This window comes from Chlorocebus sabaeus, chromosome 4 (assembly GCF_047675955.1).
Source record: "Chlorocebus sabaeus isolate Y175 chromosome 4, mChlSab1.0.hap1, whole genome shotgun sequence".
In the NCBI taxonomy this organism is placed as follows: Eukaryota; Metazoa; Chordata; class Mammalia; order Primates; family Cercopithecidae; genus Chlorocebus; species Chlorocebus sabaeus.
This window is the reverse complement of record NC_132907.1, coordinates 18,455,880-18,482,591: the sequence shown is the minus strand read 5'-3', so window position 1 is coordinate 18,482,591 and position 26,712 is coordinate 18,455,880. Positions and strand designations below refer to the sequence as shown.

The 26,712-nt window shown below is 36.1% G+C and overlaps 1 protein-coding gene across 3 annotated transcripts in view; it reads left to right on the top strand.

Moving 5' to 3' along the window:
* Positions 1-20,652, top strand: part of SCAMP1 (secretory carrier membrane protein 1) — a 125,812-nt gene extending 105,160 nt beyond the window's left edge. For all 3 annotated transcript variants that reach the window (XM_007976164.3, XM_007976174.3, XM_007976184.3), the window contains 2 exons: positions 1,166-1,283; positions 17,330-20,652. In XM_007976164.3, the coding sequence (XP_007974355.2) occupies positions 1,166-1,283; positions 17,330-17,494 (283 nt within the window). In that variant the 3' untranslated portion in view covers positions 17,495-20,652. The remainder of the gene's footprint in view (positions 1-1,165; positions 1,284-17,329) is intronic.
* The last annotated feature ends 6,060 nt before the right edge of the window (positions 20,653-26,712 follow it).

Here is a 26,712-nt window from a genome sequence, read left to right as displayed (position 1 = left end):
TCACAGGTTATTTAATGGTTCACCAGTTGAAGGACATCAGTATTGTGTCCATTTTTGGACTATTACAAATAAAGCTGCCACGAAATTTGTGAATAGATTTTTGTGTGAACACAATTTTCATTTCTCTGGGATAAATGCCAAGAGTGTAATTATTGGGTTATATGGATGTTGCATGTTTAGTTTTTTAAAGAAACAAACTTACACTCCCACCAACAAGTATGAGCAATTTAGTCTCCACTTCCTCACCAGCAATTTGGTGGTTATAACTTTTTCTTTTAGCCATCCTAATAGGTGTGTAGTGATATCTCATTGTGGTTTTGAACATGTGCTTATTTGTTGTCTTTATGTTCTCTTGGTAAAATGTCTCTTCATGTCTTTTATCCATTTTCTTAATAATTTTTTTGTTCTGTTGAGCTTTGAAAGTTATGTATATTCTAGATGTGAATCTGTTATTGGATATATGGTTTATAAATATCTTCCGTAATTCAGCAGAATTGAAAATAAACATTTAAAAAAATGTAGTAGTAGGCCAGGCGCGGTGGCTCATGCCTATAATCCCAGTGCTTTGGGAGGCCAAGTCAGGTGGATCATGAGGTCAGGAGTTCGAGACCAGTCTGACCAACATGGTGAAACCCCATCTCTACTAAAAATACAAAAAGTAGCCAGGCGTGGTGGCGCACACCTGTAATCCCAGCAATTCAGGAGGCTGAGGCAGGAGAATCGCTTGAACCCAGGAGGCGGAGGTTACAGTGAGCCGAGATCATGCCACTACACTGTAGCTTAGGCGACAGAGCGAGACTTTGTCTCAAACAAAAAAAGTAATAAAACTCATAAGCTTAAAAAATGTACAGCTTAAAAAATGTACAGTCTGGAATTAAACACTTGAGCCTCTGGAGTTTGGTTTGCTTTCAAATTCAGACTATGCCATTTATAAGCTGTGTGACCTTGGGCAAGTTACTGAATATCTCAGTTCCTCATTTGTAAAATTAGGGATTTAAACCAGGATCTGTCCTATTGGGTGGGTTGTGAGAATTAAATGCGCTAATACACATAAAGAACTTGAACATTGCTTGACTGGTAAGTGTTGAATATGTGTTAGATATTATGCTATTTTTAAAAAGTTTACATTAACTTTTGCCTAATTACACTTTTTATTACTTTGTAGTGGTTGGATTTCATCCCTTACTGGTCTCAACCAAAATATTCCTGTTGGAATCATGATGATAATCATAGCAGCACTTTTCACAGCGTCAGCAGTCATCTCACTAGTTATGTTCAAAAAAGTAAGTGAAATTTTATGTCTAAATTTTTATAGTGAACCTGATGTAAAGTTTTCATTTTCCCATTTTGCTGTAATTTGGTGTAACCTGAAGCCATTTTATCGTTATTGTACAAGCTTGCTTTCTGAGGATTACTTTTTACAGTTAAAAGTTATACATAGGTACATTTTAGAAAATTGCATCACTTTTTAAACTTCAGTAAAAAGGGAATATTTTAAAATCATTTTAACCGAAAGCTTTCATGAGTTAAAGAGTCAGCCTCATTTTTAAAATTTGGATTTTTTAATATATGCTAAATTTCTTTTTTTTAATATGAAGCATATTAGCCTGATTAATGAGTAGAAGCAAAACTGTTATATGGTGTGTACTTTTTATTCATATATACCTCTTAGGTTTTGTTTTTTTGGGTTTTAAAAATTTATTATAAATTCAGAGGAAACGTGCAAGTTTGTTACATGGTTATGTTGCATAATGCTGGGGTTTGGGCTTCTATTGAACCCATCACCCAAATAGTGAACATAGTACCTCATAGTTTTTCAAGCTTTGCTCTTCTCCCTCCTTCCCTTTTGGAGTCCCCAGTGTCTGTTGTATCCGTCTTTATGTCTGTGTGAACCCTTTGTTTAGCTCCCACTTCTGAGTGAGAACATGCAGTATTTGATTTTCTGTTTGTTTGTTAATTCACTTAGGATAATGGCCTCCAGCTGCATCTATGTTGCTATGAAGGACGTAATTTCATTTTTTTATGTGGTATAGTATTTCATGGTGTATATGTATTACATTTTCTTTATTCAGTCTGGACACTTTGGTTGATTCTATGACTTTGCTATTGTGAATAGTGCTGCAATAAGCATATGAGTGCAGGTGTCTTTTTGATAAAAGGATTTCTTTTCCTTTGGTTAGATACCCAGTAGGGGGATTGCTGGGTTGAATGGAAGTTCTATTTTTACTTCTTTGAGAAATCTCCATACTGTTTTCCATAGAAGTTCAAGAAATGTACATTCCCATCAATGATATATAAGCATTCCATTTTCTCTGCATCCTTGCCAACATCTGCTATTTTTTGACTTTTTAATAATAGCCATTTTGACTGGTGTGAAATGGTAAATATTGTGGTTTTGATTTGCATTTCTCTGATTGGTGATGTTGAGATTTCTTATGTTTGTTGGCTGTTTGTATGTCTTCATTCAAGAAGTGTCTGTTGATGTCCTTTGCCTACTTTTTAATGGGGTTTTTTTTTCTTGTTGATTTAAGTCCTTTATAAATTCTGGTTGTTAGTCCTTTGTCAGATGCATAGTTTGCACATATTTTCTCCCATTCTTTAGATTGTCTGTTTACTTTGTTTATTCTCGCTTTTCCTTTCTGTCTTTCCTCTGTCTCTCTGTCTTCCTGTCTTTCTTTCGTGAAAGAGAGTCTCACTCTATTTCCCAGGCTGGAGTGCAGTGGCACAATCTCAGCTCATTGCAGTCTTCACCTCCCGGGTTCACACAGTTTTCCTGTCTCAGCCTCTTGAATAGCTGGGATTACAGGCATGCACTAGCATGCTCAGCTGACTTTTGTATTTTTAGTAGAGATGGAGTTTGACCATGTTGGCCAGCCTGGCCTCAAACTCCAGACCTCACATGATCAGCCCTCACAAAGTACTGGGATTACAGGCGTGAGCCACTGTGCCCAGCCTGTTTAGTGTTTCTTTTGCTGTGCAGAAGCTCTTTAAGTCCCGTTTGTCAATTTTTGTTTGTGTTCCATTTGCTATTGAGGTCTTAGTAGTAAATTCTTTGTCTAGGCCAATGTCTAGAAGAGTATTTCCTAGATTTTCTAGGATTTTTGTAGTTTGAGGTTTTACATTTAAGTCTTCAATCCATCTTGAGTTAATTTTTGTATACGGTGAGAAGTAGGGGTCAATTTTATTCTTCTGCATGTGGCTAGCCAGTTTACCCAGCACCATTTATTGAATAGGGTGTCCTTTCCCTATTGTTCATTATCGTTAGCTTTGTTAAAGATCAGTTAGTTGTAGGTGTGTGGCATTATTCTGGGTTCTCTGTTCCATTGGTCTGTCTGTTTTTGTACTGGTTACCATGCTGTTTGGTTACTATAGTCTTTTTCCTTTTTTGAGACAGAATCTTGCTCTGATGCCCAGGCTGGAGTGCAGTGGCACAATCTGGGCTCACTGCACGCTCCACCTCCCCAGGTTCAAGCGATTCTCATGCCTCAGGCAGCCAAGTAGTTGGGACTACAAGCGTGAGCCACCACGCCTGGCTAAGTTTGTATTTTTACTAGAGATGGGATTTCACCATGTTGGCCAGGTTGGTCTCTAACTCCTGGCCTGAAGTGATTTGCCTGCCTCGGCCTCCCAAAGTGCTGGGATTACAGGTGTGAGCCACTGTGCACTATAGTTTGAAGTCAGGCAATATGATGCCTCTGGCTTTGTTCTTTTTGCTTAGGATTGCTTTAGCTCTTCAGGCTCTTTTTGGTTCCATATGAATTTTAGAATTGTATTTTCTACTTCTGTGAAAAATGATGTTGGTAATTTGATAGGAATTGTATTGGACCTGTATATTGCTTTGGGCAGTATGATCATTGTAACAATATTGATTCTTCTAATCCATGGATGTGGATGTTTTTACATTTCTTTGTGTCATGTATGATTTCTTTCATCAGTGCTTTGCAGTTCTTCTTAGGGAGTTCTTTCACCTCCTTAGTTAAATGTATTCTAGATGTGTGTAGGGGTGTGTGTGTTTGTTGTAAATGGGATTGTGTTCTTGATTTGGTTCCCAGCTTGAACGTTGTTGGTATTTAGAAATGCTACTGATATTTGTATGTACTTTTGTGATGCTACTGATTTTGTATCTTGAAACTTTTTGTTGGTTTTTTTGAGACAGAATCTCACTCTGTTGCCCAGGCTGGAGTGTAGTGATGTGATGTTGGCTCACTGCAGCCTCTGCTTCCTGAGTTCAAGCAATTCTCACGTTTTAGCCTCCTGAGTAGCTGGGATTACAGGTGTGGCACCCGGCTAAGTTTTTTGTATTTGTTGTAGAGATGATTTTGCCATGTTGGCCAGTCTGGTCTCTAACTCCCTACCTGAAGTGATCCACTTGCCTTGGCTTCCCAAAGTTTGGGAGTACAGGCGTGAGCCACCGCACCCGGCCTATATCTTGAAACTTTACTCAAGTTATTTATCAGGTTTAGGAGTCATTTGGAGGAATCATTAGGATTTGTAACTGCCCAGTTGTTTTAGCTACACTTCTTCCTGGAGAATTCCCAAGTCTATTTTCACATCCTTAAAAAAAAAAATCGTTACATGGAGGAAGGTAAATTAGTGTTTTTATTTGTTTATATTTAATGTTTTGTTTTGTCTTGCATATATATAATTTTGATATATTTTATATGTATTCAAACATGATATTGAGACCTTGGGAATAACACCTATGTTTTAAATGATAAAGACTTTTTGATAGTTCTCACTTTAAAGAAAATAAGTACTTATAATTTTTTTACTATTTTATTTCTTGAGGATATGTATGAGAAATGCATAGAAATAATTTTACCTTATATTTAAAACCACTTTGTACTCTTTCAGTACTTTACTCAGATATTTGCCTTTTATCCTTCTCAAAACCCTATGAAGGTTAAACTGTGTCTGTTCTTCCATGTTTTCTCTATTTGAAATTTTTAACTTCTCTTCTGCACCAAACACACATACCATTGACACTCAGCTTTCTAATGTTACTAAATCCCTTTTCCAGTTTTCCTCCTCCTTAACCTCTGTAGCTTTCTATACCACAGGTGGCTCCTCTGCTAAGACTTTTGCAATGATGTTCTAATTCTCCTGCATCTGTGGCTATTCTTTCTTATCCATGTCTTTATCTAGTTCATAATAAGGTCTTAAATGTAATCGGCTCTTTGTGCTGTGCAGTCATTTTCTTTGGGAATTTCATCTTCCCTTATTTTTTTCAGTTTCTTCTCTACCTAGGTGACCTAGAATCTTGGAATTGGAAAAGATAATGCTTTGCGTAAACCTTTAGTTGCATCTTCAGTTTGTCATTTTCATCTCCAGTTGTTGATTGATGTCATCTTTTCACAGTAATGCATCATAAACTCTTCAGTTTCTTAGTGCTAGATGTTCCTTTTGAATGTTCTGATTAATAAGCGTTTATTAAGACCATATATTGTATAGATTCAGTTATTATGAAATGTCTAAAATGGGCAAATATATAGAGACAAAATATATTACAGCTTGACTGTGGCTTATGGGTGGGGTGCGGAGTGGGGGTAATGAAAGTATGCTAAAATTAGGTTGTGTAGATGTTATAGTCACAACTCTATGACTATACTAAAAATCATTGAATTGTACACTTCAAAGGGTAAATTGCATAGTATACAGATTTTATCTTACTGAAGCTTTTTTTTTCTTTTGAAGAAACACTTATTGAATACCTACTATGAATGAGATGGCAATAAGCACTTTATGTAATTCCATTAAACATTTTTGTCAGTGCTGTGATTGCTTGTGTCAGTGCTTCCATTACCTTTTTTTTTTTTTTTTTTTGAGGCAGAATCTTGCTCCGTCGCCAGGCTGGAGTGCAATGGCGTGATCTCGGCTCACTGCAGCCTCTGCCTCCCAGGTTCAAGCGATCCTCCTGACTCAGCCTCCCAAGTAGCTGGGATTATAGGCATGCACCACCACACTTAGCTTTTTTTTTTTTTTTTTTTTTTTTGAGATGGAGTCTTGCTCAGTCACCAGGCTGGAGTGCAGTGGCACGATCTCTGCTCACTGCAACCTCCAACTCCCTGGTTCAAGCAGTTCTCCTGCCTCAGCCTCCTGAGTAGCTGGAATTACAGGCGTGCGCCACCATGCCCAGCTAATTTTTGTATTTTTAGTTGAGACAGGGTTTCACCATGTTGGCCAGGATGGTCTTGATCTCTTGACCTCGTGATCCACCTACTAGGATTATAGGCATGAGCCACCATGCCCAGCTGCTTCCATTACTTTTTAATTCACTTTCTTAGATCCCTTTTTAGTATCTTTTCCATCTTTCTCTTCTTTTCCATTTCCATCCTCAGCTAATCCAGAAATTTGTTTTTACAGGTTACTTACATTCCCTCATCCTTCTCGCAGTCCATTTAATATATAATTACCGTATTAACCTTAAAAAAAACCCCAAAAATCGGCACTCTGCAGGTTTTTGACGTGGATCTAGGATTGGGAATGGGATTTTGGTGGCAGTGCGAAGAAGGGCTACATTCAGAAACACCAGCATCGCTGAAGTTGTAAAAACACACTACATGCCATAAATTTAGTCAGCAAATGGGCCTTAGTGATGATTCACTTTCACCTAATGATGAAATCACTTTTATTGTGCTCAGCGATACCCTGGGCCCTGCGCAGAACACTTTACCAGTATTATGCCATTTTGTTCTCTCAAGGAATCCCAGGTTGGCATTATAGTGGTGGTGGGAAGAAGGGCTGGTGGTGACATCTCACAGCTCCGTGATTAACACTTTTTTTTCGTAGTCAAACTGTACTGCTCAGTTTCTTCAGATACATCATGTACATTCCTTTGTTCCAGATTTTGTTTATACGATGTTTTTAAATCCATGCATTAATTCGTCTGCTCGGCTAGTTGAAGACCTGTTAGTATTCTTTCAAGACCCAGCTCTGATCTTGCTGTGTCTCCCAGAATGTTTTTTGTTGACTTGTATCTTAGGGACCATGTCATTCTCTATTTTCTTGGGGAAATTTAACTGTCTATATTGCTCACTGTGGGACCTAGGCATAAGCCAGTTTATATGCCTTATGGTGCATGTGTTCTGGGTGCCACCTGTTAAGCACCCCCAGCGTGAACAAGTCTTTTAGCATTGGAATTAGATGAGAAGAGCAAGAGTTTTGCTTTGGAACCATACAACTCAGGTTGAAATTTTGGCAACTTCACTTACAGCTGTGTGACCTGAGACAGGCTTCTGTAACCACTCAGGTTTAGTGTCCTGAACTGTACTCCAAGCTGCATGAGAGTGGAGACCCGTTCTGTATGCTTTCAGGTTGTATTCCTCACATCTGGAACAGTGACATGCAGTGATTAGCATGTGATATGCACTCAGATATTTGTTGAATAAAAGAAGGAATGGGAAGAGTAACCATTTTTATAGGGTTGGTGTGAGGGTTAAATGAAACAGTGAATGTAAACTGCATAGAACAGGGCCTTCTCAGTTAATAGTTTTCCTTTCTAATCTTGACCTCTTTATCATTTTATATTCAGGGTCTGGTTTAGTGTCTACTTTTGTTTAGTAAATGCCTTTATCAAGTCAGCATGCTATCAGAAACAGAAAGAATGAAGAGGTTAATTGCAGGGAATTGGCTGGTGAGGTCAGTCTGATATCAAGAGGGCAGGCCGGAACTCTCAGGCAGATGCTGAAACTCTAGTCCACAAGTGAGATTTCTTCTTCCTCAGAGGAACTCCAGTTCTGTTCTTAAGGCCTTTCAACAGATTGGATGGGGCATACCCAGATAATTTAGAACACTTCTTAAAGTCAACTGATGGTAGACGCCTGTTACATCTACAAAATACCTTCACAACAACACCTAGGTTAGTGTTTGATTGAATAAGTGGAGACTATGGCCTAGCCAAATTAACACATAACACTGACCATTACAGTCAGTGTTGGAGAATTCCTTTATTATTTCACATGTATCATTGAGGGTGTTTTATAGAACTAGAAATGTAATACATTTAGAGTATAGTAGAGGGTTTTGTGGTGTGTGGCAGTTTTCACTCATTTGTTAAACAGCTGTTATTGAGCATATATTATGTGCCAGGTACTGACCTGTGCATGAGCTCAGAGAGATCACCTGTTGGTGAGGAAGAGAAATAAATTGGTGGGCCTCCCAATTCAGTGATTTAATGGCCATGATAGAGGTAAGTATAGGGAGCAGAGGGACACCTAATCAAGTTTTGGAGGTCTTTTAAAGTATTGCTTCAGCTGAGATATAATGATGGCTGCTCCTCATTATAGTTATCTAAGCAAAAGAATAAGGGACAGGGAAGAGGATAAGAGGGATAAGTAGGTACCAGAGAGTGGGAATACCACGTTCACATCTAGTTGTAGGAAATAACATGGCAAATTCAGGGAATTAAATGTAGCTCAGAATGGATGGGAGATAAAACATGTTGTGTGAGCTGGGGCTAGGAGAATTGTATGGTGTTGGTATTAGAAGATGAAATTGAACATGTAAGCATACTTATATCCTACAGTGTCTTGTTAAGAAGTTTAAATCTTCTCCAAAAAGTGGTAGTGAGCCATAGAAGAGTTTTAAGGAGAAGAGTAATTGAATTGATTAGATTTAAATTTTAGAAGCGTTATTCCGAAATACATTTGGGATTTGTGGGGCCGAGCAGTGGTACTTGGAAACACTTAGGAGACAGGCTAGGAAGCTGATTAGTGATGATGGTGGCCTGAACTAAGGAAATGTGAAGAAAATGTAGTAAAGAGAAAATGAGCAGGTAACGATTAATCCAACTTGGGCCTGGAAGTAGGGGACAAGGTGAGACTCAAGGATGACACCCAGGTTTTTAGATGATGGACCATTCAGGAAGAGAGTACAAGAAAAATGGTTTGGGGATCAAGATGTTTTCCACATTGATGTTGAATTAGGGGAGTTTAAATCAACTGGTGGTACATTAAAATATAAATATTGAGTAGGCTTTTGTATATACAAGTCAGGAGCAAGGGAAGAGCTTTAGGCTGGATTTCTAGACTGGAAAAGTATTGACTTACTGAAGTGAGTGAAGCCTAGAAAGTGTGTGGAGTCAGAAGAGGGCCTTGAGGAGGATACTCACAACAGTGAAGACTCTGCTGTGGGTGGAGTATGAAGGGAACTTTAACCAGCACTGGCCGTGGTTGGGGAATGTGTGGCACAGATGATCACTAGAGCCAGGGTGTGGAGGAAGTGTTTATTCTGTAGCTGTTCCATAATGGACTACCCTGTGCACGCTCTGAATTCTTTGACCAGCAGTTTTTTTCCTTTCCATTTTCCAGGTATACAGTTTTTCAGGATCCACCACACAAAGGAAAAGTTATAGAACGGTGCTCATATGCCAGGCATTGAAAAGAAATATGACTTTCTCAAATAAAATAAAAGCATCGATATGGATATCATGCAGCATACTCTGATATTTTGTTGTTGTTGTTGTTGTTTACCTCATAAAAAAGTTACCAGAACTTCTCTTTCTATGTGTTCACAAGTTCCTAAACTTCTCTGAGTCTCAGATTCTTTATCTGTGAAATAAGAAGTTTAGATGAGATGATTTTCTGTATGATTTTATGAAGTACAATAGGGATACTGTAAGCTAAAATATAATTTGCACCAGCTTTCATATTTTAATAGCAGGCATTTCTCTTGCTGTAATAGAAATTAAGATCCAATTTTAAAAACCTAATTTTTCTTTTTAAATTTTCTGTTTCACACTTGATCAAAACTGGCAGTTTAATGACAAAAAATCCTTTGCAGGTATGTAGCAGTATTTATAACCACTAGGGGTCAGGCTTTTCAAGAACAGTTAATGCCCTGTAACTGTACTCTATGCACAGTTTTGACTCTAGAATTGTTGGGTTTTATTAAGCTGTTCTTCTCTTAAGGTAAATGTGCTCTGTCCTATATATTTATCCTCATTGAAGTGAATAGGATTTTGGTAATTTCGTTGGCTTTCTGTTGTCTCCCATAACTGAAGTAGGTCATCATTGGTGCTGCAGTGCCCAATATGAGATTGTGCTGTTGGTTTCCCCCACAGTGTCGTTTTATACTCCACATTTCAAATATTGAAAGAATATATGTCTTCTGTACATCTACATGGAGAAGAGTTTAGTTTAGTCCTGACGTTTCACAAATAGATTTCTTGTTTTCTCTCAGATTATTTCCAAATGGTGTTTTTTCAAAAGGTCCTCTTTCTATTAGAACTATTAGAAAGAATTGAGTAATGGTTTTGGGCTAAGCGGGGAGATGTTATAAATGTGTCAAATAACAGTAAATGAATGCATCACAGGAGACTATGGATGAGGGGAATCCAAAATTTTTTCCTTCTGTTAATTGGTATAAGAGCTAGAATAACTTAATATGGAAGTAATTAATAGATAATATATCATTTGTATTCCTTTTGGGACCTGGTTTTGCATGATTATCACTTCCATGAAATTTGTTGATAGACTGTCATGTTCACATTAAATAGTTTTTAATAGTGAATTTTTTGGATTTTGAAAGAATTTTAGAAAAAAGTTATTTTACCTCTTTAAAAGACAAGTTTTCTGAAGTGTTTCAAATTTTGTTTATTTACTACAATAACTATTCTGCAGATACTCATTTTTGTGGGAGCGTTGAATTGGGTCTATGATACAGAACGCTGTGATTAAGTCTCACTAATTGGTGTTTTATGGTAAATGCTTTGTGAAGATATCCTATTATATATAAAGTGATAGTTTTCTTAGGTGAAAAGTGACTCTTAGAGTTATCCCTCTACATGCAGGGGATTGGTTTCAGAACCCACCCATCCATATACCAAATCTATGCATACTCAAGTCTTGGAGTCAACCCTGTGGAACCCATGTATATAAAAAGGCTTCCGTGTACTCGGGTTTTACATCCCATGAATACTGTATTTTCTGTCTGAGTTTGGTTGGGAAAAAAATCACATATTATAAGTGGACCTGCCCCGTTCAAGGATCATCATCTGTACTTTCTTTGAAAGCATTGCTATCGTTCACCTCTCCCCCTTGTCTCTCCCACTTTGACTTTATTTATGACCTAGGATAGAAAGCTGATAATTCCACTGTGCTGTTTTTCTGTAGTCACAGATAGGCATGCTACTTCTCTGTCAGAACCATTCAGCACTGTCGTCTTTGCTGACTAGGAATCAATTCTGGATGGTTCACATCGTCTATTAAAATGCTCATCCATACTTGTCACCTTCTTCTAAGGGACACAGATAGAGTAGTACTTTTGAATTCCTAGAAAAAAATGGCACTCTTGAGCAGATTGTTTATATCCTGTCCTCGGTTGATACTCTTAGTTTATTCACCTAAAAAAAAACTTTACCCCTAATTTTTATTTTGTTATCTTTTTCAATAAGTACTAAGCTAGCTACTTAGTAGATCCCCAATCTAGGTTACTGCAACCAAATTATTATTATCTTAGGCATCTTCAAATTTGGTAGATTGGGTAGATTGGTGAGTATTTATAATGCTGTAAATATGGCACTTTCAGTCATCTTTATATGCATTTTTTATTAGCTTTATTGAAATATAATTAGCATACAATTCACCCATTTAAAATATACAGTTTAGACCATGCATGGTGGTTCAGACCTGTAATTCTAGCACTTTGGGAAGCTTTGGGAGGCCGAGGAGTTTGAGATCAGCCTGGGCAACATAATGAGACCACCCTCCAACCCCTTACAAGACATTAAAAAAAAAAACTTATCCAGACATGGTGGTGTGAGTTTATTGTCCTAGCTGTTGGAGAGACTGAGGTGGGAGGATCACTTGAACCCAGGAGTTTGAGGCTGCAGTGAGCTGTGATTGCATACCACTACACTCCAGCCTGGGCAACTGAGTGAGACCTTGCCTCTAAAAAATACAAAATAATTGGAAAAAAAAAAAAAACCTAAAGTATACAATTTAATGGCTTTTGGTGTATTGTATTTGTTTAAATTGTGGCAAAATATGTATAACATAAACTTTGTCGTTTTAATTATATTTAGGTGTACAATTCAGTGGCATCAATTACAGTCACAGTGTTGCGCAACCATCACTAACGTCTATTTCCAGAACTTTGTATCACCCCAAACAGAAACTCTAGTCATTAAGCAATAATTTTATTCCTCCCTATTCTCAGCCTCTGGCAGCCTCTGATTTGCTATGAATTGCCTGTTTTAGATATTTCATATAAATGGAGTTATACAATATTTTCCTTCTGTACCTGGCTTATTTCATTACCATAATGTTTTCAAGGTTCATCCATGTTGCAGCATGTATCAGAAATGCATTCCTTTTTAAGACTGAATAATATTCCATTGTATCTGTATACCACATTGTGTTTATCTGTTGATGGGCACTTGAGATTTTCCCACCTTTTGGCTATTGTGAATAGTGCTGCCGTGAACATTGGTATACAGGTATCTGTTTGAGTCTTTGTTTTCACCTCTCTTGTGTACATATATACCCAGGTGTGGAATTCCTATGTAGTCTTATAGTAATTCTATGTTTAGCTTTTTGAGGCACCTCCAAACTCTTTTCTGCAAGGACTGTATCATTTTACATTCCCACCAGCACTTTCTCTACATCCTTGTCAACACTTGTGATTTTCCATTTTTCTCATTCCAGCCATCGTAGCAGGTGTGAAGTAGTATGTCTGCTTTTAAAACATTTAACCTCTGAGGTGACTGCCAACTAAGCATTTTACTTTGTAACACAGGTATAGTCTCCTTAAGCCGTATTGTACTTATTTGGTAAAAACTATTATTAATGAGGACAATTTTGGAACACTTAATCCCTAGCAGGTAGACAAATAATTATTCAGTGGCTTCTACTGCAGATTACTAAGCTGTGTCTTTTAGGGGGTGTAACAATGAGTAGAATTAGTTGTTGCCCTTAGGCAAGTAAAAGCAGGTGGGATATAATACGACATGGACATAAACCCTATAAAAGAAGTACATACGTGCCTCCCCAGATGTACAGAGGATTGGAGGTACCCTCAATAGGGAAAGCCATGGCTAGTTCAGGCACAAAAGAGTGGACAGAGCATTATTTGAGAGAGTGCTTAAAGGGTGCGTGATTTCAACACGGTGAAACTAGAGCGGCAATTCAAGGGCTTACAGAAGGGATATCTGACCCATCTGTGGGCAGGAGGGTTAGTAGAGGGTTTCCAGAAATTTCAAACTGAAAATGTTAGGCTTAGAGGTCCATACTTTTTTAAAAACTCAAAACAAGAATTAAAAATATATATATTTTAAAAAATTCATTTGTTTTTATTTTCCTAGCTTTTATAAAAGTTGAAATCATTTTCGCCTGACAGGGATCTTAATAAAAGCGCAGTTTCTTGAAATGGTATTCTGTATGTTTTAATGAAGACATATGTTTGGATTATTTAAATAAAGGGCCATTATTCTTTACTTCCCATATGATCCAGTTTTTCTGTGTCATACACCACCACAGCATGTACTGTCTCTGAAGCTGCATTAAGGAGGCAGGACTCCTTGATGAAATCACATCTATATTCTGCAGATACTTAAAAATTAATTTATGTTAGTGTATCTCATTTATATACATTCTGATTTGATCTTTAGGAAAACTCTGAGGAACACATAGGGTAACAAATATTCTTGTTTTATGGGAAGCAGATTTGAAGTTTTGAGTGGTGGCCAGCCAGCTGGAATTAGTAGAAACCAAATTTAGTGCCTTTTCTGTGATTTTCCTAGAACTAAATATTATTTTAGGAGTAATGCAGTTCCCATAAGTAGAAAAGATAGTATTTAAGTTGCTTAATTTTTTTTTAATTCTCTAGACTATTCTGCATTTATGGAATTTTCCACTAGGTAATATGCATTCAGGTCACATATGCAGTGAGATTTCCTCAAGTGACAGTACAGATAAAAAGGCTGTGCAACTTGGTGATAATTGTGCTCCATTTAAGCAAACCATCAACTGGTACTTTTTTTTTTTTTTTTAAGATAAATTGGATTTTATCAAAATGGAAATCTTTTTTTTTTTTTTTGATACTTTAAGTTCTGGGATACACGTGCAGAACGTGCAGGTTTGTTACATGGGTATACATGTGCCATGGTGGTTTGCTGCACCCATCAACCCATCATCTACATTAGGTATTTCTCCTAATGCGATCCTTCCCCTTGCCTCCCACTCCCAAGTTGTGTAATTTTTTAAAAAAATTATAGTACTTGGTGTCAAAATCTTCTCCCTGATATCAGCAGTGTGAATTATCAGTAGATACCATCTGAAACCCTGGAGGGAAGTAATAAGCTTTTAAAGACCCTGATGATTAGCCTGTCTTTCACGGGGCCCTGAAATCAAGAATCCACCCTTTTCACATGGATATAATGGATTTGATACAGTATTTGAGCATTGTGCACTGTATATATGTATGTGGTCTTTTCCCTCTAGGTGGCTCTCTGGGTCTGTATAGATACAAACTATTGAGAAATGTGGCTATTCCTACCTTTATTTTGCTTCTGTGTTCTGTGTGGACTGTTAATTACATTTTAGTAAACTGTGAAGCCTGTGAACACATAGTATCAGCCTCTCAATTTAGTGCAAGTTTGAAAAAGGATATAATAAAGCAAATAATAATTAACATTTATTTATTACATGCTCACAAAGTTGGGGGAAGAGGGGAAGAGACAGACAAGTGAATCTGTAATTGCATTGCTCTGATTGGGCCTAATAAGTAAAGGTTGATAAGATTTCTATAATACACTTCTTTTTCTAGGATCCAACCATTTGTACTCACTGTGAGATAAGTGTCTAGAACATAGGAGTAGTGATTTATCTGTATCTTTAATTTTCCATAGAAAACTTGGTTTTAAAAGGGAATAAAAATAATTACTTTTATACTTATGGTAGTGCTAAGGTACTAGGAAAAAGGAATCTTCAGATTTACCAGTATATGTATTTGTCAGTGCTCTCTTTTTATTCTTGACCATTTGACACTTTGATCAGTAGTAATGTGGCGTTTGCTTTTACCACTATATCAGAAGCACTCAGGGCTGTCTGGGTTATTTTTATCTTGTACCCTGTTTGATTTTCATGCATTAACATGCTTTCTTGATAGCTTTTCTGATAGCTTTTCATGTGTTAACATGCTCTCTTCTCTTGGCATCAGTGGGAAGTATCTGTATCTGATTCTTCCCATTCCTCTCCCAGTCGTTCCTTCTTCTTGTGGATGCCTCTTAAATAGTGTCTTTTTAAAACAATTTCAATTTTTATTTCAGATTCAGGGGATACATGTGCAGGTTTGTTATAAGGGTATATTATGTGATGCTGAGGTTTGGGGAACAGTTGAGCCTGGCATCCAGGTAGTGAGCATAGTACCCAATTGGTAGTTTTTCAGCTCTTCTCCCCCTCCCACCCTCCCCTATGTTTATATCCCCGGTGTCTATCGTTGCCATCTTTATGGCCATGTGTACCCAGTGTTTGGCTCCCACTTATAAGTGAGAACATGTGATATTTGGTTTTCTGTTTCTGCATTAATTAGGTTGTGTACTTGATTTTATTCTCTTTCTACTCTGGGTTCTCCATAGACAGTTTCATAAATGCCAAGCTTTCAGCTATCATTTATATGTTGTTTTAGTCCCTTAGGGCTGCTATAACAAAAATACCATAGATTAGGTAGCTTAAACAACAGATAATGATTTCTCACAGTTCTCGAGGCTGGGAAGTCTAAGATAAGGCACTGATAAATTCAGTGTCTCGGAGGCGGGGGGCAGCTTCCTGGTTCTTAGACAGTTTCTGTGTCCTTATGTGATGGAAGGTTGTCAGAGAGCGCTCTGGCATCTCTTAAAAAAAAAAAAAAAAAAAAAGTTTTTTTTAGAGACGCATATTGCCCAGATTAGAGTGGAAGTCTGGGACCATAGGTGTGTACCACCACACTGGGCTTTGGGGTCTCTTTTATAAGAGCATTTATTCCATTAATGAAAACTTCACCTTCATGGCAAAATCACCCCCCAAAAGGCCCGCCTGCTAATACCATCATATTGATGGTTGGGATTTTAACATAAGAATTTGTGGAGGGAACATAAACATTCAGTCCATAACATATGCCACTGGTTTCCAAGTCCATGTCTTTAGCCCATTCCTCTCCCAAGCTTTGAACCAAACTTTTACCTGCCTGCTGTGGCAGGCCTAGAGTAGGTTGTCAATAGCCTTGGAATGAATGAACAAATGTTTAGAACTTACCATCTGGAACGAATGAACAAATGTTTAGAACTTATCTTCTCTATTCTTTCTTCTCCCCAAACCAGCTATCCTCTCTTTTCTCTCTTCTTGAAACTACTTCCCCAAATACAAGCTTGCTTTGAGAGTCTTTGACTCATTATCCTTTTTCTTACTCCACAGTTACCAATTCCTATCCAGGTTTGGAAAAAAGACTGACTTGGATGCATTGGCCCCTTCCCTAAGCCTGCTTTGATTGCATTTCAGTCAAGCTTCTCATTTAGATCCAGTCACAGTGCAGTGTAATTACCAGTATCTTTCTCTCCCCACTGTGTGAAGTTTGTGGGCATATAATTAATAAATGTTGGTTTGTTATTTCCTTCTTCAAATTTGTGTTAAAATAAGTGGCTGATGTTACCTATTGATGGACTCATAGTTTAATTATGCAGCTTTTAAAGCATATATTGATAGAAAATTTTTGAACCCTACTCCTGAAAATAAATTCCAAGATTTGAGTGATGAATCAGTATGGAGAAACAATTCCCAGAAGTGTTTCTTTGTGCATTCTTTAGGACTTGACCATAAACAAAATGTTAAATTGTATACAGAGTGCATAGCAGCAATATGTGGAAGGACGTAAGTAGTGCTTGGTACATTAAATGATAAAATGATCTCATTTGATTATAACAGAACCTGTGGTGTATATATAGCTAAAATGGATATAGATAAGGTAATGTTCTCTCTGAATAGTTTGGGGTAATAAATTAATATATTGTTTCTTGTTACTATGTTTATACCATTTCATTGTAATGCTGTAATAATTTCACTTGACTAATTGGGTGCAGAGGAAAATACAACTTTTTGCAGTTAGCTAAGAAGTTCTTTATTTTTGGTTTGAATTAGCATAATTATCTCTTCAGCTTGGAGAAGAAAAGGAAAACCTGTTTTAAGAAAAATGTTTAAATACAATTATTGTGTGTCAGTTTGGTGGCTAATATTCTTGATCTTAGGAAGCATGACCATAATCTAGTCTTTTTTGTTTGATTAATGTTGAGATTAAGAGCTGCTGGAAATGAATGTGTAGGTTGCTACTTACCTTCTCCCACTTTTTTGTGCCTCTGTAGGTACATGGACTATATCGCACAACAGGTGCGAGTTTTGAGAAGGCCCAACAAGAGTTTGCAACAGGTGTGATGTCCAACAAAACTGTCCAGACCGCAGCTGCAAATGCAGCTTCAACTGCAGCATCTAGTGCAGCTCAGAATGCTTTCAAGGGTAACCAAATTTAAGAATCTTCAAACAATACACTGTTACCTTTTGACTGTACTTTTTTCTCCAGTTACTGTATTCTACAAATATTTTTATGTTCAAAACACAGAGTACAGACAGCATGGATATTTCCTGTTCACTTGTGCATGGGCTAAAACCAGGAAAACTTCCTTGTCTTATTACTTTACCTAATAGTTTCTTAATATTTCAGTGCCCCTTGCAGAAAAAATATTACATGCTAAATAAATATTCTCCATATTTTTTGGGGGATGACGTTCGGTGAATTATTTCAGTGGTGACCCACTGAAAATTAATAATGGTACTTATGATTAAAAACACATTTAATACTAACTGCAGTAGTTCTTTCAAGAATCTTTAGAGATAAGGATTGCGCATTGGAAAAGTAAACTATGTTTCATTCCTTTTTCCCTATTTATATTGAAAGAAATAGGCCAGCAGAGACTTAAGGATTTTAAATTGGCTTGCTTTTTAGCTGTTTCAGTCACCAGTGAAGAGCCTATTTGCATTTTGTAGTAGATAATGTAATATTTGTCATCTTTTTCTTTTCTTTTTTTTTTTTTTAGAGTAGCTGATATTTTGATAACAATCTCTGATTTGCATGGGCACTACATTTCTTATATTAAGAGAATTAGTATTTTGGCTTCTGTACTGCTTGTGGTTGTAGGATTCAGGGGTTAATGGAATCACAGAAATGGTTTTCTGCAAGAGTTTCTTTTAAATAAAAAGTTTGGGGGTGCAATATAAGAATTTGATATAATATGCAGTACATTATCCAAAAGAGAAGGTAGTTAATGCAGTAGAAAGTAGTGGTAATAATTCCCTTTAAAAAAAAATTTCAGTAGTCATATAGTAACATTTTGCTATATGAAAACTTTGGTATATTCTGTGGTTACAACTAAGATTGTGTCTGGCAGCTCTTTTTGGGGGATGTGTGTGTGTGATTTTTAACAGAGGTATTAAAGGCTAGCCTAACTGTTGTCTAAAAAGAATGTACAGTATTTAAGGGATTTTCCTTTTAGCTTTTAATCTCCAGTGGCATTAAACATAAAAAGACCCTGGCATTTTTTCATATACTTGAATCCCTAAATGCACCTGTCTTTCACTTTTTGAGACAGACTGAATATACCTAAAATTTCCAGCAATAGAAAAAAAAAGCATTTAACTTGCACCAAGCAAGAAAATATAAATACAGTTAAATGCATTAAGATAATCACATTAAAATTGTTACTATGCAGCACAGAACTTCGTTCTTATAGTATTCTTGGGTTCAAACTTTCAATCAATTTTAACACTGATTAAGTGACTCAAAGACATTTGTAAGTCATGCTACTGTGTTTTGAAAGTCTAGCTAATTTAAGATTGCAGAATGATAGATGGTGATTTTTCAATTAGATTTTAAGTAAGGATTGTGATATTAGAGACTGGAAATCCTTATTTTTTAAAAAATCAGATAGGCATAAATAGTTAAATCGCTTTCATTCTCCCCAAACCTGGAGTTACAGAAAAAGTTTCATGCTAGAGGTGGGATGCCAAGTTCTCACTATCCATGAAGCAGCGGTGCGTGTTACTAGGTAACGCAGATCCATCCAGATGGTGTTTACATTTGATTTATTTGGGATCTTATTGACATCAGGTATACTTGGAAGACATTTCTTTTACTCTTCAGCATATGAATTTAAAGCTGTTTTTGTAAATATTTTGAATCAGCGATAATTTCTACCTACATTCTCAACCAACTTAGCCAGTTTGTTTTTTAGAGCTTGTAGTGTTATTGGAAATCTTTTTTATCAGTGTGCTTTATTGAGTGTAGATTTTGCATACATTCAAAACATTAACCACAGAATACAGCAAGAGCACCTATATCCACTATTAACTTATATCCCAAGTCCATTTTTTTCTACACACTACAAACAAAAGATATATTAGAAACTTTTGAAAAATGCTGAAATACTTTGCTTCAGAATTGGAATGTTTATATTACATAGAAATCCTCAAAGGTAGCATTATTAAATAGCAAAGAATAATTAGAACCCACATCTTTTTTTGTGTGGATGGAGAAAATGTTTTAAAATTCAGTTATTTAATACAAGTTTGAGAGAGAAAATTGTTTTTTAAAAATATACATATGCATTGAAATGATGGCAATGCTTATAGTATGATCAAGTATGAAAGGAGCTTTAAATTCTTATATTTACTTTATCAGTAAATTGTTAAATTTTCACTCAGCAAAAGATTGGCATTTGTTAGTGTTTTATATTTAATACTAAAATCACAGTCATGAAATCATAGTCATAAATGGTCTTCACATAGTAGTCATCCGTGTTATTTTTCAGTTTGTAATATTAAATAATGGCGATTTTATTTCAAACTAAAGTTTGAACACTGGAAAATCATTACTCAGTGATTTGTAATTTGGGACTTGGATTATTTATCTAGAGATGTTTGTATATTTTGTCAGTAACTAATATTGCGCTGCCATCATGGTGACTGTCATGGTTCTACAGAAATGCCCTCCATGTGTCCCTCTAATGTTGCATGTTTCAGTGGGTTAGAAGTTTTGTATATTTATTGTATTAACACAGAGTGTCATAAAATAAAATGCTGTTTACTGGATGTTTGTTTGTATAATTTTGAACACTATAATAGCAATTCAGAGACAGACATTGTTAAAGGTTTGATGTATATAGAAATTCCATGTTTGATTTTTTAAAAATATGTGTATAAGTCTGTCATGTGCTAAACAAAATAATATGAAAGACCTAGTTAAAAACTCTGAGCAACATAAAATGACCATTTTTCTGTTGCATTAGACCTTTACAGGTAGTGGAACAGGAGTTTCATCCATATTAAATAGTTTGGCCCCTTTAAGGTCAAAATACAGATCATCTAGAAGTTAGATTCAAAATGGAAAACCTATTCGTGGCTCAGATATTTCATTGTGGATTAAAAATGGGTGTCTCTGTACTAGTATTGTATTTATTCAATTGTATTCTGATTTCTAACTTCGCTACCTATTGCTGTTTTATGTACTGATGAAAGTACTTATTTGTGTATATTGGATTTTTCACTTGGTTAGCTAAAGAAGATGTAAAAATATCTAAAATAATGTTCATGGTGAATCTTATTTTGAGAAATACATGTTAAAAAAGGAACGATATTCTTTATTTTCTGGTTGTTGTATTTTAAAAAGCGAGTTTGGATTTTTACACCTAATTTACTAGGAAAATATTCTGTAATTCATGTTAAGATAATGTATGGTTTGCATTTTAAGGGGATTTATGTTAGGTTAATTAGTCGTTTCTGTAAATCATTTGTAATAGTGCTTTTTACTCATTGCTCTATCTTTTTCTGAAAACACTGTTGTTAACATCTGATTCGGTACCCTTATTGGTACAAATCTGTGTTTAGCATGACTGTTTATATACAGAATTTTGTTATATTTTGAGCATTTTTTTCCCCTGCTTATGTATACCTTAGAATTACCATGGCTGTCATATACCATTTCACTATATCTCCTTTCAGTTTTTCCTTAAGGAAAATGTCCAGAGGAATTTGTTCATTTCATGTGATTAAGCCCTTTAGAGGTAAAAAAAGATTGGTTAATTTTAAAAAATTGAGGATGGTTAAAAAATAGAAAACACCTTACTTTGATACATTTTAAAGTACAATAGTATACATTTATTTAGAGTAGAATAATGTATTTAAAACATGAGTTGTTTTAAATACTTTTTTATTAAGCTAAAAAGTTTTATCTCCCATATTAAGTATTACAGAAAGTGAAGTATTTTGGCTAGAATTTTAGGGCACATTTTATAAAGCAGCATGCCTGTAATATTGGTGGGTGTTTTTCAACTTTAGGACTTTATCACAGTATGTAGAGAGCTAGAAATAAATCTGGGAACTTTCTAAGCCAGGTATTGTCACTAATCTATCTTATATAAGCAGATATCTCTTACTTGAAGGTTGTAGGGAAATAGGGAAAAGACTGCTCTCCAGTTTTCTCACCCCAACCCCCCCCCCCCCGTGGGTTTTATATTTACAATTTAACTTTGGGGTTTGGGTAAGACAAACATTTAATGTATATAATTTTGATTAGTACTGGCCATGTTTCAAATGGCAAGGGAACATGGGAACTGTCATGTGGCAATGTAGTGAGTGTTAAACTTTGTGTTTGTCCAAATCCTGATTTATTTTCCAGTTCATATCTTTCTGGGCTTGACATGGCTGATGGTGTAGCTGAAACGCTCCTAACACTAAAAGCCATTTAATCTTTTCTCTAATAGGAGCAGAAAATAGTTAATCACCCACCTAGTAATACACGATTACTCTGAATATTATCGTCTATACATTAAAACAGTTCTAGTTTGTAGAATAATACCATACAAGTTTTATTTTTAATTTCTAGTTATTTTCAGTGCTTACTTAAATGTAATTCTAGAATTCCTCCACAACCTTTAGTATTTTGTATGCCAGTGATTCTCAAGATAAATCATGGTTGTAGTAGTTGTTACTGTTGGCAGTTTGTCGTAATATTCAGGTATTTTGGGGATGGGAGAAAACACCAAAAATCAGTGTCTTTTATCTGGTGATCACTTTGGTGTCTACAGTATTCTAGTCTCCTGCACAAAAACTGAACCCACTGGGCCTATGCATCCCTTACATTTTTTTTCTAGTATAAAAGCAATATATATGTGTTGTAGAACAATTAAAAATTCAGAAAGTGATAAATGCGAAAATAAAAATAAATCCTTAATTCTGTCATCTTGGGGTACCTCTGCTAATATTTTATTGTCTTCTAATCTTTTTCTATGCATATATATTTTGTAGAGTTAAGATATATAAGCAATATGGATTTTTAAAAACCTTACTTTCCCCTCACTTAGCTTTATGTCATAATGGCCTGATAGTTTAGTTTTTTAAATTAACCTAATTTATAAAATCAATATACATTTCAGTATAAATTATAGAAAATATAAGCAAAAGAAATAACTAAAATTCTCACAGTTTTACATCCATGAATAACTTCTATTAAAATCTGGTTTATATCTTTCTATTAATTTTTCTAGGAAGAAAACTTCCTAATATTAAAAATGAGATGACCCCGTACATCCTTGTACATCGTTTAGGGATATTTACCTAGTTCTCAAAAGCCACATTTCTTTGGGTTCTTAAAGTCCACACTGGTACTGGATATCATCTGGCCATAGTGGACTCATTCCTGGCTCATCAGTTTTTTATTCTGAATGTAGATATGTCTAGAACGCTACTGTTGCAGAATTGGAACATAAGAGGTAGCCATTTTCTGCCATGAGGAAGGAATCACCAAGAAAGCTGCTCTGCAATGAAAATGAAGAATGAAATCGACGTAACAGGAGATGTAAAATGAATGACATAGAAAAGATCTAGATCTAGTGGCTTTCCTTTTCCTTTACAGAGCCCTACTGCTCACCCTTATCCCATTATCCTCATAATCTTACCGCTTTTTCTCCCTCAGCTATCTTGAATTGGTTTCTTACTACTTTTAACTGGAGGATCTTAACTAACACAACAGTTTATCTTATTTCAGTTATGATATAAATATTGACAATTTTAATATCTCTGAATCTATTTCTGTAACATTTAGTATAGCTATATGGCTACCATCCTATGTATGTATCATAAAGTCTTATTCCTTTAGGTTCTGATTTTCAGGGTTTTAAAGTTATAAATAATTTATCAAGGAATATATTGTTGCTAAATGTAGGGACTCGAGCTTTTGTTTTCTCTTTAGTACAGATTGCTGAGTTAAAGGGTATGTATAGTTTTTAAAGCGCCTTTCATGTGCATTGCCAAGTTGCTCTCCAGAAAAATTTTATCCATATGTAACTCCATCAGCAATGTACAGAAAGGCCTCTTCACACCCTTGGCCAGCATTGGATGTTCCTTTTCTAAAAAGTCTTTTATCCCAATAGATTTTGACAAATCAGGAGGTTCCTTTTCTGAGCATTCTGGTTTCACATGGCTTATGGGCTCACCCAGTGCTACAGGTTTGTTTGTTTTTGTTTTTGCTAAATAGGAGTAACTGAGTACCCTGCACCCACCAAGAAATCTTCCACTTCCTGAAAGCTCGAAGGTAAAGATAATTAGCTGAATGCTCTGTTATAACAGGATGGAAAAAGAAATGGTGGCCTCAGGTAGCCAATCCACCAAGTCTCTCCAGGTAAAATTACATGGGTTTTGACAACAAGTTATGTTACCTTTCATAGATTGTAATTTTAAAATGATAATAGTCTGGGTGGACAGTATTTTCTTAGTTTTTTTCTAATAGTAACTTATTGTGGGCTTAACTGTATACCGGTGTTCTATACTAAATGCTTTATATACATCACTTAATCTTCATACCAAATTTGTGATATAAGTTCGTTGTTGGCCTTGTTTTTGTAGAGTTCTAGGAAATTACCCCAAAGTCACTCAGTGAGTGGTGGTGGTGAGGGGCTGGAGAGGGATGATGAGAACAGGCAGGTCCCCTGACTCCTGCCAAGCGTGGCTGCCCCACCATGCCGCCTCGTTCCAGTTGTCTTCCCTTTCATCCTTCCACATTTCCAGTCATTCATGTCCATCCTTTAGGGACAATGGATACTGGAAAAAAACTCGACAAAATTTTTACATGATTTTTGGATTCTCCAGACCAAATGCTAACACCTGCCACCTAAAGGTGAGTCCTACTGCCCATCCTTCAGCAGTGTAAATTTTCTAAAGGGTCTTTGGCATTTGTGAGTTTGGAGAAACTTCAGTTGAGGACAAATCCTTATTATTAGGTTAAATATGCTTCTTGTGTGATTATAATAGTTGCTTACTCTGAATGAGAGATTTTTGATACTAAGAAAACAATAAAAACTGTCACAGCCTATCATTTACTTTCCTACTGTCATATACTGAATTTCTTGTGTCTGTTTTCAGGATTGAGCTAAATCCTGATTGATAAATTGAGACATATGTCATCTTCAAAATTATGAAAAATCACTAGGTGTTTTCTCTGAAAGGGAGGAAGAAGCAGTGTTTTCATCAGTTGTGATGGTGAGGCCCTTTTGGAGTTTTATTTGGAAGTTATTCTAAGTGTCTGCAATGCAGAGATATTGGTGTTGCCCAGGAGTTTGCATTGGCCGCCTTCCCACCCTGTGCATTCCAGGTAGAAGGAAACAACGTAACAGTTTGAGGGCATTGCCTTTGTTGTCAAACATATATCTGAGCTTTGACTTTGCCACTTACTAGCTTTCTAACCTGGGACACATTATTTAACCTCAGTTATTTAAGTGACAGTTATCTGTAAAATGATAGTAGTTTCTATCTCATAGGGTTTTGATGAATAAATGAATTTTATGAAGTGCTTAGTGTAGTATCTGCCCATAGAAATTGCACAATAACTAAGGACACTTACCATCTCTCAGGTGTATTGATGACTCCCAAATCAATCTCTCTCCCTAGTATAGTCCTAGCTGCACACAGGACTTCTACATTGGCAGCCTAAGCTGAACCTCCTCACCTTCACTGTCCCTGCTTTTTCTGGAGTCCTCTTCTTGTTGATCATATCACTTTCCACCCAGTTTCTACACTAAATACCTGGCTGTCATCCTAGACTCTTTCCTTCCCCTCCACTTCTGATCAGTCCACCTGTCCATTCTTTTCCCCTAACATAGAATTCATCCCATTGACTGTCTTTTATCATCACTGCCTTAATTCAGGCTTTCGTCTCTTGTGAATAAAATCATAGTGGTTTCTCTTAAACATAGGCACTTTCTGGACTGCCTACCTGTAGGTGTTTAATTTTTCAGGATGTTTGGCTATAAAAAGCTAAAAAGCTGCTAATAGCAATGTGTTACTTGATTGACTTTTCTTTCCCATGTGGTTTTGGTTTCACTACTTCCTCTTTTTGTATGCCTTTATCTGTGTCCTGTGTACCTTAGTAAAATTGGCAGTTTATGTCTGCAAGACTTATCTTGCACAGCTGTTCAGGGTAAGGAGAGGAAGTTGAACAAGGAAGAAGATAGTAGTAGGAGCAGCAGGGGGATGGCTCTGCCAAATGACTCAGCTGCTAGTGAGGGCCTCTGAAATAAAGTTATTGGTTCTTACTGCTTTGAAGAGTAAAGTTTGCTTTGATGCCTTACCCTTCATTGTGTGAGGGTTGAAAAAGATTGTTTGAAACTACTGAAATAATATCCACATAAAATGTCCATGTTAGTAAGGACCATTCTAAGTGGTTGTTTGGTTAAGCAAAAACTTTAAGGGGGTGTAGGTGTAATTTGAATGCAGAATGTTCCAGGAAGATCAGTGTGGAAAGTGGACCTAGTAGCAGAATTGCTAGATAACAACTAAGGATGGGAAGTGGGGGAAGCACATGGGAGGGTTCCCCAGCTTCTGCCATTCTTTGTGGATTAAATTTTGGAGAGTATAGTAACAGCTGAAAAAGCAATGGAAATGTTCTAATTTTTCTTGGGTTATTCAAATCATGATTATTTGGAAAACCATGTGTGGTTTTTTAAAACTGATGTGGGTAACTTTGTCAGCTTTTATTTTTATTAGAAACCAGAACATAAATGTAATTTCAACTGTCATAGGCCCTAGATCAGGGGAAGAAATTGCCTTTTTTTTTTTTTTTTTTTTTTTTGTATGAAATAATAAATGCTTCATGGGATACAGGGAGTTGAAAGAGTTGAGAAGGGTATTTAGTGTCATTCTTGAGTTTATAAATTAGAATTCCACCTATTCTGGATGAGGCTTTTTATGGCCAGGATTACCTTCAGGAAACATGGATGTGGAATGACACCATATCATTGGCTTTTATTTTTAGGGTTGTTGTTGGAAGAGGAGGATGTGTCTTTCAGTTAACTTTTCCCCGTTGTCATTGTTACATATTTATGTTTGAAAATTCCTTTTTAATGGAGCATTTTCATATTTCATAGCTTTACTTTATAATACTTGAGATGTTTTTTCCTATTAATAATTGTGTTGATGCTTCTTCAAGGAAGAAATACGTACTTGACATTAAAGATAACACAGATAGGGACATATATGTTACTAGTGAATGGAATAGTTTAAAATACCTGAATATCTTTTTTCCATTCATCAATATTACATGTAAGCTAGTTAAAATAAATATTGACTGATTTATAGGTATTTTCTTGATCAGATTATACACATCATATTGAAGCCAGTATACTCAGACTTGAAAGCATAAGAA